Raw genomic sequence first — 18,772 nt, forward strand, 5'->3', positions numbered from 1 at the left:
CAGCTCTTATTGAAACCAGTGGGAGTTGAGGAGGCTCAGTGCCTGGCAGGATTTGAACCCTTATTAAATTGATACTATGTTACCGGATAGCGCTTCCCACCAAATGATGTAGGTGGGGGTAGATGGACTCTAGAGCTTGATAGAGTGCAGAGTGAATAGCAGGAGTGGGGGGACAATTGGGTGTGCATTCAGTTTTGATGGAACTGTGCACTTCTCCTGCTTTGTGCTTTCCTTAAGCACTGAAGCTTTGCTTATGCAAGACAGTACACTTTAAAATGAAATGCTTGCCACAGGGAAATTTAAAATATACTATTGAATGTGTAAGGTCATTCCAACAGAAACCGTTCCACCAGTCATGTAACTAATCCATGTGCAAATAGTGAATATCTGCCACTGGCGAGTGAGCTGCAGAGTAAGAATTACAAGTTGAAGTCTAAGAGTAATTTCAAACATGTTTGATACTGTGATCTGCTTACAAGCAAGAGGAAAAACTCAAGTTACTCATTCACCCAACTCTGATCCAAGGGATCATCTTCTCCATCATTTACCGTTATTTCCCAGCACCATGTGCTGCTGCAGGGCAGCCTGTTAAGTTCATGTAAACATATCCACTATTCTTTTGTTTCAAATTTTCTGTAAGGATGTAGGTTCACTTTACCCATCAGAGAAAAAGATAAGCCTTTACCAGTCCTCCAGCCAGAACTCCTATTTATTCATCTGAACCGCTAACACACATCAGTGAGCTCACAGCCCATGAATAAAGTGAGCCTCCTGGCTGTTGAACCTGGTAAGAGCCACCATCTTATAAATGTGTGTCCCGCCCCCAGACCAATGGTTAGTACAGAGCTGCAGAGCAAGATGGAGTAGTGGCCGACAGTGGTAGAATACAGGGCCCGTCCTGCTTGCAGGTAGGTACCTAAACCAGCACAAATCAAGCTGGTGGAGTCAGCACCAGGCTATTTCTGGACAAGCAAGCTCAGGTCATTCACCTGGAGCTAGAAGTTACACCTCTAGCTTGAAGTGTAGACATACACCTAGTATGAGTTAAACACACAAACTTCTGTCCCAGCCAACAAAGTGGTGGTGGCACCTGCTGGACATAGGCAACAACTGGTAAAAAAAAAACACACCTGCATAGAAAAGCAGGACTCTGCTTGTTTAGTCAAGCAAAAGGAAGGCTGAGAGGGGCAATGATTGTGCTCTATAAATACATTGCATGGGTGGGGTGGTGCTAATAGTATGGTAGGGGACAAGCTAGTTAAGCTAATGGACAATGTTGGTTCATGGGCAAATGGGGGTGAACTGGCCATGAACAAATTCAGGCTGGACATTAGAAGAAGGTTTCTAAGCGGTAGAAGGATGAGTTAGTAACTTAGTTTGTTTCAAGAACAAGCTGGACAAAGTTATGGATGTAATTGTATGAAGGGGTTACTTTTGATGGTGGGGAGGGCAGGGCTGACGTCCATGTTACACTCATGCTTCAGGGTTTCAGCCAGCCAGCTGGAGGGGGATCAGGAAGGGATTTTCCCCCACCCTCAAAGTAGTCTGGGAGAGTTGTTGTTTTTTTTTAAATCTTCCTGCGATACATCTGGGATGACCCTCCCCCCTACTTCCTGCCCCTGTCACTCCTCAGCCTTGGGGAAGGGGCCTGGAGGGGTCACTGTACAGGGCGCTGCCCCGCATGCATCTGGACTCCCTCACACCCCATACCCAGACACACACTCCAGCTGAGCCTCACTCCCCCCCCCCCAAGTGCCCACACACATGTGAACGCCCATCCCTCCTGCACCTGGATCATGTCAACAAGCTCCCCCTGCACCCAGACCCTCTCACCCCACTGAGCCCCCACTTGCTGCATCCAGACCTCCACCCCGACTAAGCCTCACTCCCTCAGCACCTGGAGCCTCCCCCCCCCCCCCGCTGAGCCCCCATCCCGCTCACACCCAGCCCCCAAAGCTCCAGACCCCTCCCTCTGCTGAGTCCCAACCACCTTCACCTGGACCCCCCCACACCCACAGAGCTCCATTCCCCCTGCACCCAGAACCCCCCAAGAAGTCCCTGTGCATCCAGATTTTCCACTGCTGAACTGCCCCCCTCCAGCTTGCCCCACACAGAATCCTCACCCCAGCTCCCCCACACTAAGCCCCTCCACACTTGGATCCTGCACGGCAGAGCTGCTTGCCCCACACTTGGATCAGTGGCCAGGGCTGGGCATGCAAATGAGCCTCTGTTCTTCTCACTGTCTTGGCACCTGGAATGGAGGGGCAGGGCCCTGGGGTGTGGGGCGGGCGTGGCTCTTGTGAGGGTCAGGTACAACCCCACTGCCAAATCTAGCAGGGGGCACAGGGTGATTACCTACTTTTGTGCAGCCAGGGCCCTGTTCCCTGCCCCCCCCCCTTCCCATGCTGCAGCCTCCACATTTATTCATTGACAAATAAAATATGCAGCATTTTAAAATGTTGCACGCAGAATTTTTATTTTTTGGTGTAGAATTTTTAATTTTTTGGCACAGAATTCCCTCAGAAGTATTAGGTGCTTGGCTGGTTCTTGTTCAGGGTCTAACTGATCACCATATGTGATGTTGGAAAGGGAATTTTTCTCCAGGTCAGGTTGGCAGTGACCGTGAGGGTGTTTGCTTTCCACTGTAGTATGTGGGTACCTAGAATTATCTGGGTCTATCTCAATTATTTCTCTGATTTCTCGCCCCCGCCCCCCCCAGCGTGGTAGGGAAGGGCGCTGAGCCTGGCCGGGGGCCCGCAATGCCCGACCGGCTGGAGCGCCGGGGGGAGGGCGGCGAGCCTGCCGTGACTCCACTCTCCCCGGCGGCCAGCGTGCCAGGAGGAGGGCAGAGAGGCCGGCCGGGCTCTCCGCTGTCCCCAGCAGCCAGAGCGCCGTGGGGAGGGCGGAGAGCCCCCGGCTGCCAGAGAGTTGGGGGGAGGGCGGCGAGCCCGCCGCGGCTCTCCGCTCTCCCCGGCGGCCAGAGCACCAGGAGCAGGGTGGAGAGCCTGGCCAGGGCTCTCCGCTCTCCCCGGTGGCCAGAGCGCCGGGGGGAAGGCGGAGAGCCCCCGGCGGCCAGAGAGTTGGGGGGAGGGCGGCGAGCCCGCCGCGGCTCTCCGCTCTCCCTGACCGGCCGGAGCGCCAGGGGGAGGGCAGCGAGCCCAGTCACGGCCCCGCTCTCGGGCCAGAGGGCCCCGCCGCACCGCCCCACTCCAGGCGCCGCTCCAAGCACATGCTTGGTGGGCTGGTGCCTGGAGCCGGCCCTGGGCACTGGTGCACCTCAGTCGCTCCTATTCTCTGCCTGCAGCACATCGTCTCCTGTGGGTTGTAATACTTCACTCTAATGTGGGGCTGGTCCTGGATGGCGTGGGCCTGTGATATACACAGGGTCAGACTAAGTGATCTGGTGGGCCCTTGAAATCTTGAGTATAGCTGTGCTGAGCCTGTCATTGGGCAAGGATAGAATTTCACCACTTCATTTATAAGAGAGAGAAAAAAAGATAGGCCTGTGGCAGCTTGTTTAAATACTTCTAGGACAACCCTTACCATATGAGCACGTGCTGCCTTTCCCACAGGGTGAGGCAACAGGCTTTGACCCAAGACCTTCTGATCCCCAGTAGCCATCTCTACTGCCTGCACTACAGGAACAACTGATAGCAATGTAGGCTGTTATCCTTGTGGACCAGGCACTCTGTGAGGGGTTCAGTATGGCACAGACTTTGCCCCAGTTTACACACCTATCTGCTAGAAAGTATTAGAATTGTAGGAGTAAGGCTGCCTTGGTTCGATACGGTGCATTGGGAGGAGCGCATGCTAATGGTTAGGTTGAGCCAAGCCTTACAGGCAGTGTGACTGAGAGGTTGCAGGCACTGCACTACCAAAGAGCTAGGGTCTGTTCCCAACTTTGCCAGCCGAGACTTTATTTGTAAAACAGAGGACGTACCATTCTCCTGCCTCAGGGGAGGGAAGGACGAGATACCTCGCTCGCTAATAAGAGTTGTGAAGTGCAACAGCTAGTGAGAGCCAAGAGGTGAAACCAGGGTGTCCTGGCTCCCAGGATAACATACTTGTCCCAAGGCTGCAGTGTATTTTGTGGCTTTGTCAGTCAAATTCAGCAGCTTAAAGAGTTGAGATGTTGGCAGTCATACAACTGCAGCAGGCGGGACATAAGAATTTAGGGACCATCCTGCTTCACCAGTAACAGACTTGACTCTAGCCCATCTAAGAGGGGAAAGTGAGGGCATGTTTGTAAAGTTCACATGATTTTTTTCCCTCTGCTTCTCCCCTTCCCCTCCCTTTCTGACTGCCATTTGTCTGCAGCCAATCCTATGTATGCAGCAAGAAATTACAAATAAAGGATTCAGTTTCATCTATAGATGCCATGTGTTTATTACCCACTCACAAAGAGTATTACAGCATTTATCTGCCACAATACAGAATAAATAAAGCCACAAAAATAAAAACACATGGTTAAGTATCTGTTTCATTGAAGCTACAAAGTGTGTTGTATCTACAAAAAAAAAATGACACGACTATTTATGGCTCAGTGATTATCAAGGAGCAGTGAACTTGGAAGAGATGAGTGCGACACCCCTAAATTTAGATCAACGGTTCTCAACCTGTGGCCCAATTAGCACACAGCTGCAGCCCAACTGTGTGCTAAAAAAAAATTCAAAATGTGCCGTTCTGGTCTGGCGGGGGCAGGGCTGGCTGAGGGGAAGACTGCGTCATGCAGACTGCTGGAGTGCTCCTGCCAGCAGGGGGCAGGTGAGTGTCTCAGGGGGACAGGGTGGGAGAGTGGGTCTGTGAGTAGGTTTGTGGAGGAGGCTCTGGGCAGTGAGGGGATGGGGGGCACTGGGAACTAGGGATTTGCCAGGGTGCTGCAGCACCCCCAGGTTTCAGGTGGGGCTCTGCTCTTGGCCCCCCTTCTTGGGTCCTGGCTGCCAGCCCGCACCGGGTGCTCAGCTCCTGGCCCAGTACCAGGGCTTCCAGCTGCCTGGCCCCATGCCGCGGCACTCAGGTCCCAGCTGCTATGCAGCCCCACATGGCAGGGTCTGGGTCCAACTGCTGCCCAGCCCACACCCAGGGATTGGCTCCTGGCCCACGCTGGGCATAGGGGACTGAGGGCGTCTGGGGGGGGGACTGTGGTTCTCAACTTGCGGCCCACGTAACACACTGTGGGCCACATAAACAGGGTGAGAACCATTGATTCAGATGCTTATCCAAACCCCCCTTTCCTTCAGGCACACCTAGGTGATCTCTAACAATTTCACTCTAGATCTTTACACATCACCACCTTCCTTCCAACAGGTACCCACCTTCTTCCATGGTAACATGCTCTTCATTTCAAAGCCCATATGGTCTCCAGGCACTCTCTAGATTTTGTCTGGCTCCTATGTCACCTGTCATGGAATGTGCAGCACCGCTGATGGGTTCATGAAATGTGAAAGGAGCCCAGGCCCAGCAGCGAAGCCAGAGAGATACTGGGTGGCTGCATTCACTCAACCCCCCTCCATCACATCCTTCAGAACCAGCATCCTTACATGAAGCCTGTTGTCCTGCTTTCCAATGTCCACAACAAAGAAACAAGTCCCTCGCCCTCCCTCCCGCACCCCTCAGGGAAACTCACTGCCAACCTGCTCTCCCACTCGCGCTGCATGCGGAGGAACAGACCTGAAGTTCAGGTTGGTCATTTGTTGGTTTTTTTCAAAGCCCATTTAAATCTCTGCTCTGTTGCTCTAAGCTCAAGCACCAAAGAGACTTCAGGCATCTGTGTGCCTCAGCCAAGCTCTCCTACATTAAAGTCATTCGGATCAGTGAGAGGCAAGGACATTATAACCCTAAAGGGAGCTGAGAAAATTCAATTCAGAGTCATCCTGCAAGGCAGCTTTCGCTTGCACATTCTGCTCCATTGCAGTGTGTTGTAACACGCAATAAGAAGGGGAGGGAGCCTATTGGCTTATTACTTATTCCTGCCTCTCCTCCTGTCAGGGACCAGGGTGAGGCAGCAGTGGGGTCAAATACCACTGTACAGGAAGGAACTGGGAAAAGGAGTCTTAAATACAAATTATAATTACAAACAAAAATATAGGGGAAGGCATATCTCATGGACTGCTCTCCACAATGGCGCCTGACCCCATATTGCCCCTGGTCGATAAGTCATCCACACAAGTTTACTTTCCATTACAATGTACTATGAGCTGCTGTGAGACATCAGTAATATTCTGAAGAGAGTCAGTTTCATGATTCACATGAATGTGAACTCTTGATTGAATACTTTAGGCAATGTAATTTCCCACCTCTTTCCAAGGTCTGGCTTATCTGCACCCAAGGGCACAGAAGAGGGCTCAGTTCTTCCTCTTTGACAGAAAGTTTGTCCCGGGCAATCACATTAGTTCAACAGCCTCAAGTTCCCCATTCTCCTGTTGCACTGTGCAGCCAACTCTGTTATTGAAAAGACGAGACAGACTTCCCTTCTGAGAGCTCTTGCCCAGGACAGACCGCTCCTTCTTCAGGCGAGGCTTGTTTCGCTTGCAGATTCCTTGTACGTCCCAGATCCTTAGCGTGCCATCGTGGGAAGCTGTGTACAATAATTCATTGTGAATCTGGAACAATAAGGTCATACTTAATCCCATACTGCACATTTCAGAGTCACCACAATCAAAATGCAGCTTGGAAGTAAACAGGAGGTTTAGTCCTTTACATTTAAGGCCCAATTCCCCACTGCATGTCATAGCACATGGCATTCCAAGTGTTCTAGTGCCCAGGTAACTGGCCATGTCAGTTTCCACAGAACATATGGAGAAATCTATACTAAAACTTGCTGATCTGGACGTTGAGTTTTTCAAAGTACAGTCCCCTCCTCACCTGAATGCAGTTGATGATGAACTTGTGTCCTCGGAAGATCCTCTGCAGGACGCCTGTCTTTGAATTGAAAGCTCGAGCGCAGGCATCACCACTTCCTGTAAACACTAACACAAAGGAGCAATGAGGCCTTTTGAGGATAGCCATGTGACCAATCATAAAGGATCAGTTATTCGAGGAAAACACTTTCTGGGCCTGATTCTCCACTTGCTCATACCAGTTTAGCTTCCTGGACACCAGTAAGGTTGCTCCCAATTTAGTCCTGTGTAAATGAGAGAAGGGTCATTCTGGGATGTATTAGCAGGAGGGTTGTAAGCAAGACACAAGAAGTAATTCTTCCACTCTACTCAGCACTGATAAGGCCTCAACTGGAGTACTCCATCCAGTTCTGGGCACCACTCTTCAGGAAAGATGTGGCCAAATTGGAGAAAGTCCAGAGGAGAGCAACAAAAATGATTAAAGGGCTAGAAAACATGACCTATGAGGAAAGATTAAACAAACCCATTTTTTTTCAGTCTGGAGCAGAGAAGACTGAGAGGGGGGACATAACAGTCTTCAAGTATGTAAAAGGTTGTTATAAAGAGAAGGATGGTAAATTGTTCTCCTTAACCATTGAGGACAGGACAAGAAGTAATGGGCTTAAATTGCAATAAGGGAGATTTAGGTCAGAAATTAGGAAAAACTTCCTAACTTTAAGGGTAGTTAAGCACTGGAACTAATTACCTAGAATCTCTATTACTGGAGTTTTTTAAGAACAGGCTGGATAAACACCTGTCAGGGATGGCCTAGATAATACCTTGGCCAGCCTCTATGCATGGTCCCTTCCAGTCCTACATTTCTATGATTCTGTGGTCTTGCCCACCATTGCTAAGAAATCTGGAGCTCCAAAAGCAGAGTAGTGTAGACAATGCACCAGTAGCCACTGATGTTTTAATCGCCATGAAATATAGGCTTGCTCTGAGCAGGGTTAGATGATGCGGGGCCAGACCCTCAGCTGATGAGAGTCAGCAGAGCTCCATTGGACTTCAATGGTGCTACCTTGATTTACTGTAGCTGAGGATCTAGTCCAGAATTCCAATATACATAATCCACTGGGAGGAAGAAGTTGCTGAGCACAACATGAAACAAAGGATCCTGTTTTATTAACATGGGTATCTTCCTCCAGGAGAAGCTGCCATGCAGCCCACTCAGGTTCATCCAACCAGCTACTGGCTTTACTCCTGAAACATACCCCACTCAAAAACATTTGTTCTATTTGTAAAGCAATCAGTTGCTGCTTCTGTGGCTACATTTGCTGTTCCATGCTACACACTCATTACACTCGGCCTAAATTCCTTCTAGACTTTGTTTCCCCCACACACAACACTCATTTTTCAAAGTACTGAACTCCTCCTCAAGTCTACGGTTCCTTCTCATGTTAAGTCTACCTGACCACGTTCATTGCACACATTTAGGTTTCCCTTCCTTCTCTCTGTATGTTTCCCTGTCTACACATATGCTTTGACAGTCTCTAGAGCAGACAAAATAGCCTTGGTTTCATAGATTTTCCCGAAGCTTTCAATATCTTTGAACACCGTACAGTTCCAGGGGCCCATTCATTGCTGTAGTATCTTCACTAGTTTCTTCTGTTGCATCAAGCAGCGGAGGTGAATACCCTTCTGATTTTGAAAGAGAAACTGCAAACCCCAGTAATTAAGTACGAGTCTAACCCTTTCTCTCATAATATATGAAGCACGGCTTTACCACGGTTAGAATAAAGCCTGGGCTTTTCAACCAAAAAAGCTTACTATCAGCAGGTACAATTTCTCTGGGCAGAGCTATCAAACAATCCTTTTTCTTCAGCAGTGAAAATGCATCTTCAAGCGACTCTACAAATTTCCTTTCATAAGAGCAGATTTTTTCAATTTACTCTTGTAGCTTAGGATCCTTGCAAGCAATACAGCCTTTGAGTGATTTAAGCCACAGGTTAGAGTTGGTATTCCATTACAGTATAGGAGTTTATAGAAATGACTGAAAATGTCCTGTCATGTCTATATTGTATACCACATACCGAAGGAACTATGGGAGGTTATTTTAAATTCAAGCATGACTAGTGATTTTGGGTGCCCAACTTGAGATACTTTAAAGGGGCCTGATTTTCAGAGGGTATATGCTCAGCACCTTTAAGGAGTTTCAGGTTGGGCACACAAAAATCACAAGACATTTTTGAACATTTCAGACTATGAACAACTAGCTATTAATACACAGAGTAAGGAACATTCCAACCAGCTTGAATGGTTGGGGAACATTCTCTTCTAATGGCACAACTTTTCTTAACTATTCCCAGCTCGTTGACTTTTCCTATAGACAGACGTTTCTGAACTAAGATAGAAAATAGGTGAAATCAGTGATCCTTGTATTTCATGCCTCATCAGAAACTGCCAGTGTGGAAAGTTTTGTGAAACAGAAGGGCATCCAAGGATTCACATTCTGTCTCCAGCCGCCTCACCCCTCAAAACAGATGACAAGGCATTGATTGACTACTGAAAGAGAAGAAATGGACAAACGTGGTAGTTCAGTATTATTTACTGGTACACCAAACAACCTGTCACTATACATCTAGTGGCACAAGCTTTGCAGATCTCAAATTAAGCAAGGGCAGGCTGGATCAGCAACTGGATTGCTCTTAGCGAGTACATTTTAGTTCTCTCTTTCTTTCAGGATTTGCTTTTTGACAGGTATCCTTTATTTCCCTGTGAACTGTCATTTTGCATTTAAAGAGGTAAGTTGTACATCAGAGTTTCAAAGGGGCAATGTCAAATCAAGTTCAGGCCAACATTTAGATTGTATATAAATAAATTTGTATCCAAACCTACCTGCAAACCCAACAGAAACCTCTTTTGGGGGGGGAGGGTGGAGAAGAAGGGGTTAAAATTCAATGGAAGGAGCAGTTCTTAAACAAGATTCCCTGGCAATCTTTGCAACACAAAAACTGCAGCACAGACATCTGAGTTGACTAAATTCATTTTCATTGTCCAAGCCCAGAAATGTAAGAGAGAAACAACAAACACAAACAGTGAAAGATAAATTGCACTGAAAAAAAAGCTCGTTTTAATAATCTGTGGTGGTGTTAGTTACAGAGGCAAAGAGAAGATGCTTGGTAGTGTGGTTAGGATGCTAGCCTGACAGTCAGGAGACATGGGTTCAAGTCCCAGCTCTGCTGTGGACTTCCTGTGTGACCTTGGGCAAATTGTTTCTTGCCTCTGTTCTCCATCTGCAAAAATACTTTGTCTGGCTTGTCTTTTTTCAGCTGTAAGCTCTCTGGAGCAGGCATCGTCTCGGACTATGTATGTGTTCAGTGCTGAGCGCAGTGAGGCTCTTATCTCCACTGGGCCTCTAGGCGCTACTGTAATAAAATCATATCGTAAACAAATGACTGGTTGTAAGGGGGAAGTTTCTCTTTTACAAGGTTAAAACGGTGTGTTTATTCTTCCCAAACAGGTCCTTAATGTTCTTCATTGTCCACTGGATGTTCTATTTCCCAAATGGGACAAGTCAGCTGTCTCTCTTCAACACCTTTTAGCTTTTATTGTTATATTAAAAGCTAATAATACCCTTGTGAACACCTCTGTCACACTAACACCATGTTTCTCCCAGGTCTGGCTAAATATATCAATGCTGACTGCTTAGTCCCAGAGTGTGGAGTGTTATGGAAAGAGAAGGGGATGAAAGGAAAGATGGCAGAGTGTGCAAAATCTGGCAATACTGGGGTGGCAGCTTGGAAAGTTTGATTTGAACTTGGTGTGTAATCTTTCAAATCTTTCAATGCCCATCCATTTCCCAGCTTAGCTACAGAACGGGAATTGTTTTTAGACTTTAGTCTTTCTCATGCTCTCATTAAACAAAGAAAGACCTCCCACCACTTCACCTCTCCTGTCCTCCTCCCCAATAGGAAGTAGGAGTTACAGTAGTGGATCAGACCAGCAGTGTATATAGTTCAGTATCATGCCTCTGGGCTTGTCTACATGAACACTTTTTAAGTGCCCAAGTACAACTATGAAATCAAGTTAGCTTACTTGATTCTGATCATGACCAACCAGCCAGTGTGGACCAAGGAAAACCATATGCAGTATCATGTCAGCTAATCATTGTTTACCCATGATCTGTATGTCTGAGCAGTTCATATTATTCTTTCCAACATGCATTACCTTGTATTTGTCAAAAGTGAATTTCACCTGCCATTGTACTGCCCTTCCACCTATAGAGATGGCCAGTTAGTTCCAAATTACCCGACAACAAAGTTATTTGCAGATGTCATAGCTGAGACAGATGTGGAAGAGGGAGCTGAAGAGAAGAGAGCAGTGGCCTTGTGGATTGGCTCAGGAAGGGCATTTCTTCCATGTTGCCTGTATGCAAGAAGGCATGGAGACATTTACTGGGCAAATAGCACACCATGGCTATATCACTGGCAGATCAGGCCAGAGGATGATACATAAAAAGGCTCAGGATGATGACTATCTAGGATCAGCATTATACATGAACCTGAAGCCAAGAACAAGAAGCATAAATGAGACATGCTAGAAGAGACAGCCAACAAAGGGATTCAGAGAGGGGAGAGGACATGGCCAGAAGTCTAGACTGTAAACTCTCTGAGGCAGGAACTATCTTAATCGTTAGTAATGCCTAGTACAACGAGGCCTTGATGGGGTTTGTAGGCACAAGACGTTAGTTATTTGCAGGAATCAGTATGGGAGAGTATGGGTGTCAGAATAGGAGTTTTAGCTTTCAGGACAAAGTAGACAGAATGTTTTGGAAAGGGCCAAGTTTCACAAATATACTTTTTAGTTTGAGAACAATAAACTGTGCATTACACAAACCCAATATCTTGCTATCCCTGCATGCTCTAGTGCTAGCTGGTGCACATGAGGATGGAACCCAGCCACGTCTCCAACCCATCCAGATATACTTTGAGACGTGCAGAAATAGCAGGATCCCGCTGCAGCCAGGGAGTAGAAACAGCTGCATGCACCTGCACTAATGTTCTGCTTGGGAGAAGTGAAGGCACCCAGTAGAGTGAGTGCCATACTTTGGTGCTCAATCTAGTAGCACTAGGGCAGGAGGAAGAGTCAGTGAAGATTTCACAAGATCTCACTCCTCACAACTATAATAAGCAACAGAGGGTCCTGTGGCACCTTTGAGACTAACAGAAGTATTGGGAGCATAAGCTTTCGTGGGTAAGAACCTCACTTCTTCAGATGCAAGTAATGGAAATCTCCAGAGGCAGGTATAAATCAGTGTGGAGATAATTATCTCCCATATATATTCCCATATATACTATAATTAACTCCACACTGATTTATACCTGCCTCTGGAGATTTCCATTACTTGCATCTGAAGAAGTGAGGTTCTTACCCACGAAAGCTTATGCTCCCAATACTTCTGTTAGTCTCAAAGGTGCCACAGGACCCTCTGTTGCTTTTTACAGATTCAGACTAACACGGCTACCCCTCTGATACTTCACAACTATAATGTTACCTTTATTATTAACTTTTAATCAAAGGAAAAACATCCATAAATAGCAGGGAAAATGAGACAAAATTTGGGGAAAGGCAACTTACAGATTCCTGCATGGTATTTCAAAGTGCTAACGCTGTGTTTGTGAGTCTTGTATGTTTGGACTTGCTCCCCAGTGTCTGCTAACCAGCACTTCACCGTCTTGTCTGCACTTCCCGAATACAAGTATCGATTCACCAGCTGAGGGGGAAAGAGAAAAGAACATCGGCAATAGCCTCCAGGGAAAATTCAGGGAATTGCACTCAAGTGATTCATCCTCAGTCACATCTTCCAACTGAAAAAAAACGCAATTAGCTTTTAGAGGGGGGTTTCAGCAAAACAGTTCTCTCCGAGCTGAAACAGAATTGCCTGATCCAGTATTCTTTGCACAGCCACGTCCCTCATGGGACTTCTGGGCCCTAAAAATGGTTTCCAAATTTCAAACAAGGGAGAGATTAAGGGCCAGATTCTCTTTTGGTGAAAGTGGACACATCTCTCTTGAAGTTTATGGAGCTGCACTAGTAGAGAGTTTGGACTAGTTTGTCAGTTTATAAAAGCACTAGACTAAAAACAATTGGTAAATACATTATGAGATCACAAATTTCAAATAAAAAAAACCCCTCAAAGAACAAATCCTAAGTGACAAAAAGGCAAATTAAATAAACCAAGTCAGAGGCTAATGGGATAACAACAGACAAGGTCGGTGTTTTGAAATACTGTGTTTTCTTTGTAACTGTTTTGGATGTTTGTTTCCAGTATTGTTCAATGATGCAATAACATTTTTAAAAATGCTGTTTTCAGACAGGAGCCTAGAAGTGTTTCATAAATTATCTTAGCAAGGTAGCAATTAAAACGGTTTCCAATATTATCTGAATTCCAGCAATACTGCCTAGAGGCTTCAGCTGACTTCATTGTGCTAGTCACTGTAAATACATATAGTAGGAGACACTCCCTTACAGTCTAAACTGACAAGACAGGAAGGGCAGGGTTACCTCCACCAGACAGATGGGAAACAGAAGCAAAGGGAGATTAAGTGGCTTGTGCAAAATCATGTAGCAAGTCTGTGGCACAGCTGTGAATGAAACCCAGACTTCCTGAGTCATAGTCCAGTGCCTTAGCCACAAGGCCATCCTTCCTCTCATCAGCCTTCCCTAATATGGGAAAGATCTCACTGAGTTCTTCTAACATACAGATAAGGAAAATAAACTAAGACTAAACAGGCATCATTAAAATACTAAGATTGTAACCTCTTCACAGCAAGGACTCTGGTTGGGCGCTTGTCTGTAAAGCATCTAGCACGCAGCTGGTGCTACATAAATAAAATAAAATAAAATAAAAAATTCTCTTACCAAAAGTTCCAATTCAGGTGCCAGGGTAATCACAGTTTTACATATCAGGCTTTTAAGGGCTGGTAGGAACCACCTTGGGACTGATTTAAACACATAAAGAGGAGGGAGAAACAGGTGGCAATCGGAAGAAAAACAGAACTTGCACAAGGAATAATGGCTTATTTTCCCCTATGAGCACACAGGTTAAAAGGCTGTCACGCCCAGAAGCAGGGCTTAAATTCAGCTGGCGCTGACTGGAGCAGAGCACCGGTAAATATTTTAAAAACTTGACTCCTGTCTGATGGTGTTACAGTTCCCAACTGGGGGTCCAGGGTCCCCTGGGGGGGCTGCAAGCTGGTTTCAGGGGGCCCCCAAGCCTCCAGGCACCTCCCATGAGGAATGGGGGTGGGGGCTCTGGGAAATACTCTGAGAATTTAAGCCCTGTCCAGAAGATAACCCCTTGCTTGATCAAACTCCCTCTGATGTCAAGGGGAGTCCTGCATAGAGACTGACTGCACGTTATGCACTAACCCAGCTTGACATGGACTTCACTTTTAGGCCATGTCTCTACTCCTATACTTCACCATAAAGTAAGTTATTTAAAACACCTCTCCCCATCCTCCACTCCCTCCACACACTCCATGTGGCTATTCAGCTCTTTTGCTCACCCCTGGATTGTGCAGATAAATTTGATTTCCTTCCTGCCCCAAATCCCCTTTAGTGTCCCGAGTCAGCTCTGTACCAAAGGGGTAAATCACATCTTTACTGCTTGTACAGTATTGTGAGAACCTCTAACGAAAGATACTTAAAGTGTTTACGATGGGGCTGTGCTGCACTGGACGAGAGTAATGGCAAACTCACACAAAAGGACCAAGATGCCCTTGAAGACACCTGCACAAACCCCACCGAATTCAAGAGTAACTGTGCTCATGCATGTGCTGACTGCAGGCAGAACTTGGTACACAGGACCTCTTCCAAGGCCATGTCTCAGAAGCTCATAAAACACACAATTGCCCAAACACTAGGAGCTTGAAATTTCACATCTCATTAAATTTCTGATGCATCAGCAGTGGCATTACTATTACATCTCAAGAAGGGAAGCGAGGGAGCGACCTGCTGTATAAACACAGATTTTGAGCTACACAAATAGCCTGACAGAGCTAATCTGACCTTAAAACCCAACCTAAGTGGGCATGGAAAACATTGTCACATTCCACTGCTAATTGGAAAAGGTTGGCTGGAGTTGGGATCCTGCTGGATTGTTCTTGGCCAACTCATGGTATTTCTGTTCCAAACATCTTACAAGCAGCAGAATCTACTCAACAAGAACGAACACTAAGTTACAGCCTCTTACAGGTGCAAGCCACTTTGCATTAAGGGTACATTAGGTTATAGTGCTTAAGCTCTCCATTTAAGCGGCTGTGAAAACATTTAAGTCAAACAAAATAACAGCGACGTGTCTTGGTTCCATCTTTATTTCTCTGCTAGAAATACAATGTGGCAAATGAAGGGGGCTTAGCTGGCTAGTTAATGGAACCCACGGTGTAACAGCAGTGAAAACTTTCCCTGAAAAGCCCTAGCTGTGATATGGAGGGATGAACTCTAAGAGTCTTTGTGAACTCTAGTTCAGTCTTTATTTAGTCTGTAGCCTCTGTGCCAAGAAGGGTACCAGTTGTACTGATTTATAGGCTTTTCTATGCTTTTCCCAACTACAGTGTATGGGCATCACACCAACCTAATGAAGTTAGACTCACAATACCCATACGATATAGGAAAGTATTATCAGCCTCATTTTACAGACTGGGAAACTGAAGTATCAACATGTTAAATATTTGCCAAGGGTCACTCAGGAAGTCTGCTGCCGAATCAGGAACAAATCTCTCAAGTCCCAGTCCTTAACCATAACATAATCCTGCCACTCCTTTTGATGCTGTTTTTGCAATAGGAACTGAACTGAAGCCACCATCTCATTGCACCTAGGGCACCTGTCAGCCATCACTTGGTGATAGCTTTCACAAACTCCCACTGGATTTGAAGTTGTAACCTATATGGCACTCTGCACCCCAAAGCACCCCATATTTACCATGGTGATGTAATTATGAGAGGTTTTGTACAAAGTATGCCTTGTGAGGTATCATTCTAAAAGTCTTGATCTGCTAAACATTAATATCTTGGTGGATTGTATGTGCTATCATTGTATGTGAAGTTATGAAATCTTGCTATGTGGGAGTTACTAAAGTATGACGTGAAGCTGGAAATACCCCAAACCAGCCTTTCAGGTACAACAATGGAGTAGCCAGACAGTGTTAATTTCTGTCATCAACACCCATCAAGGGAAGAATCTACTAACACAGGAACTCTGCATAAGGAAGCCTCCTCCCAGGGAGCACTGAGACAATGGAGAATGTTTGGCCAATGGAAGTGGACCCCACCCTTCCACATTTATAGACTTTCCAGCAAACTGGAAGAAACTATAAAAGACAGGGAGCGACATCTTGATTGGTCTTCACTCCCCCACAACTCAACACCTGAAAGAACCTATGGAAGACAAAGGACTTTGAGGGGACCCCAGGCTGAAAAGCAGATGCAGCCTGCACATCAAGACTCTGTGAGCCTGCTTGTACCATCAGTCAGGGTGAGATATTGCTGATTCAAATCCTATCCAGTTTGTATGAGACTTAGAGTGCGATTGTTTGATTTCCTAGGTAACCTGCTTTGATCTGTTTGCTATCACTTATAATCATTTAAAATCTATCTTTCTATAGTTAATAAACCTGTTTTATTTTTTATCTTAACTAGGGTGGTTTTGAGCGAAGTGTTTGGGAATCTTAGTCCTGTTAACAAAGGCTGGGGCATATCTTCCCCACAGCGAGGGGGGAACAGACTAATTAATGAGTTTGCACTGTACAGATACCAGTACAGATACCAGTGCAGTGCAAGATGGTCTAATTCTGTGTTTATGCTCCAATAGGCGTGCAATGCTGGGGTGCTGGGAAATTGGCTGGTGCCTCCATTGTTGGTCCATGAGTGGCTTAGGTAAAGCAATCAGGTAACTTAGTGGGGTGTGTGGTGCCACCTGCTGTCGTGTCGGGTGATAACAGGACCCAGAGGGACTGGCTGTGTCTCGCCAGCAGAGCAGGGGAGAGGCCAACCCAGCTGAATAGTTAGGGGAGCACAGCGGTTACAACAGCTTCCCGGCTTCACCCTGGGGATACATCCCATCACAACCTAGATCTACCTATAGTACTTGTGTGGCGTCCATCCCTTTACTATCTGAGTGTCTCTCAACAGTCCTGTGAGGCAAGGAATTAATAATATCCCCATTTTATAGATGGGGAATTAGGGAAGAGAAATGAAATGATCTGCCCAAGATCATACAGGAAGTTTATGGTGAAGCAGGGAACTGAACGTGGGTCTCAAGTCTCAGGCTAGCACCCTAATCACTAGATCATTCATCCTAGATGTGAAAGATTCCATATATCATTACCAACTCTTGACTTATCCAATCCTGTTCCTTTATTAAAGCAAAATCTATTTTCATACAAAAACAAACCATACAGACCAAAGAGAGTGAACTTTAGGGTGACCAGATGTCCCTAGTTTATAGCGACAGTCTTGGTATTTGGGGCTTTTTCTTATATAGGCACCTATTACTTCCCACCCCCGTCCTGATTTTTCATACTTGCTGTCTGGTCACGCTAGTGAACTTTCTAGTTTAGTAAGGCCTCACCCATTTGTTTTTCCAGAGTTATATTTGTTTACAGCATATAAAATATGGAATAAAATACTTTAGCCAAACGAATTTTTTAGGAGATTGCCTAATGAAATGGAAAAATGACTGCAGTCTCAGGCTTGAGATATGCATTGTATGATATAGACTATCAAGTATGCAAAATCCTAAATTAGGTCTTCACTACAAAATGTCAAATATTCTAATTTTTAATGTATATTTGTTTCATTACAAAGATACGGATGCCTTATGCTGATAAGAGTGCATGGAAAATTAATTTGATTTAGGTGGGGGAGGGGAAAAAATGAGAAACTTTACACAACAGCTTTTTTAAATAGACCCAGGTCTGTCAACTCCTGATTTATAAGTGATCAGAAGATACAATTACAAATTCTAATCTGCCACTGCCTGGAGAAGCAGCGATATCCTCAGACCTGTACTTTCCTTGGCTGTCTTTGGAGAAGCTTTGTTTGCTTTGGCCAATTTCCCAAGAGAGCTCCTGTTGGGGAAAAGCACGGCAAACCACGGAGACTTCTAATAGATTAGAGAGCACAGGCTGAGATTTGCAGCTCCAATATCAATGAGAAAAGTGGACACTAAAGTGCCTCATTTAAAGGGGTCTAAACATTTGAAAGCTAATTAGCTAAAAAAGGAGATGGCAACCAGCTGCCTGGTTTTAAAGCCTTATTTACAAAATGAATTATATGGAGTGGCTTTCACTGCACAGCTGCCCAGAACGCCGACCTGTTCACTCGCCCCATTGCTGAGAGAGACTTCTCCTCTGCACTCTGTGCTAGCTGAAACACTAGCTCTCACCTACAACAGAAGAATAAAACAAATTTGAGCATACAGGCCACACCATTTGAGATATACTATTGCATGAGAAATTTCAGGCAGACCAGTTTGGCACTAGCAAAATTAGGGCAGGAGTGAAACAGATCATAATGGTAAAATTGTTACAGCTTTAGCTATGGCGAGGTCATCTTCCGGATGGCTCTGCTCTTGGTTTGGGCCTCTAAAACACTATTTTAATACAAACACTACATGAATAACAATGTTCTCATCGAGGCAGCTCTCAAGACTGAAGCGGCCAGTAATAGCTTAATGCTCAGCAGTTTGGTGGATCTGAATATGCTGCTGCTCAAGATTTCCCTTCTCTCTGTATGAGGGCCAAAAATATCTGCAATACAACTGCCTGGCTGGTACTTATGCCACGGTTCATAGACATGCACTTTCCTCTCACGGGTACATCTCTGCCAGAAGAAAACAAGTTCACTTCTCAGCCCTCCAATCAGATCTGGACAAACATTACTGGTGTCAG

At 45.9% G+C, this 18,772-nt stretch overlaps 1 protein-coding gene across 4 annotated transcripts in view; it reads right to left on the minus strand.

The window, feature by feature from the left end:
- Nucleotides 1-4,356: 4,356 nt before the first annotated feature.
- WDR86 (WD repeat domain 86) overlaps nt 4,357-18,772 on the minus strand; it is a 33,630-nt gene continuing 19,214 nt past the window's right edge. Inside the window, exons 5-7 of one of the 4 annotated variants that reach the window (XM_005297164.5) lie at nt 12,459-12,594; nt 6,865-6,968; nt 4,357-6,602 (exon numbers count right to left, since the gene is read on the minus strand). In XM_005297164.5, the coding sequence (XP_005297221.2) occupies nt 6,384-6,602; nt 6,865-6,968; nt 12,459-12,594 (459 nt within the window). In that variant the 3' untranslated portion in view covers nt 4,357-6,383. Of the gene's footprint in view, nt 6,603-6,864; nt 6,969-9,410; nt 10,247-12,458; nt 12,595-18,772 lie in introns of those variants that run through there. The other 3 variants (XM_005297165.5, XM_042859353.2, XM_065582718.1) reach the window with 3 other exon arrangements.

The sequence above is a fragment of the Chrysemys picta genome, chromosome 2 (genome assembly GCF_011386835.1).
Source record: "Chrysemys picta bellii isolate R12L10 chromosome 2, ASM1138683v2, whole genome shotgun sequence".
NCBI classification, from domain to species: domain Eukaryota; kingdom Metazoa; phylum Chordata; order Testudines; family Emydidae; genus Chrysemys; species Chrysemys picta.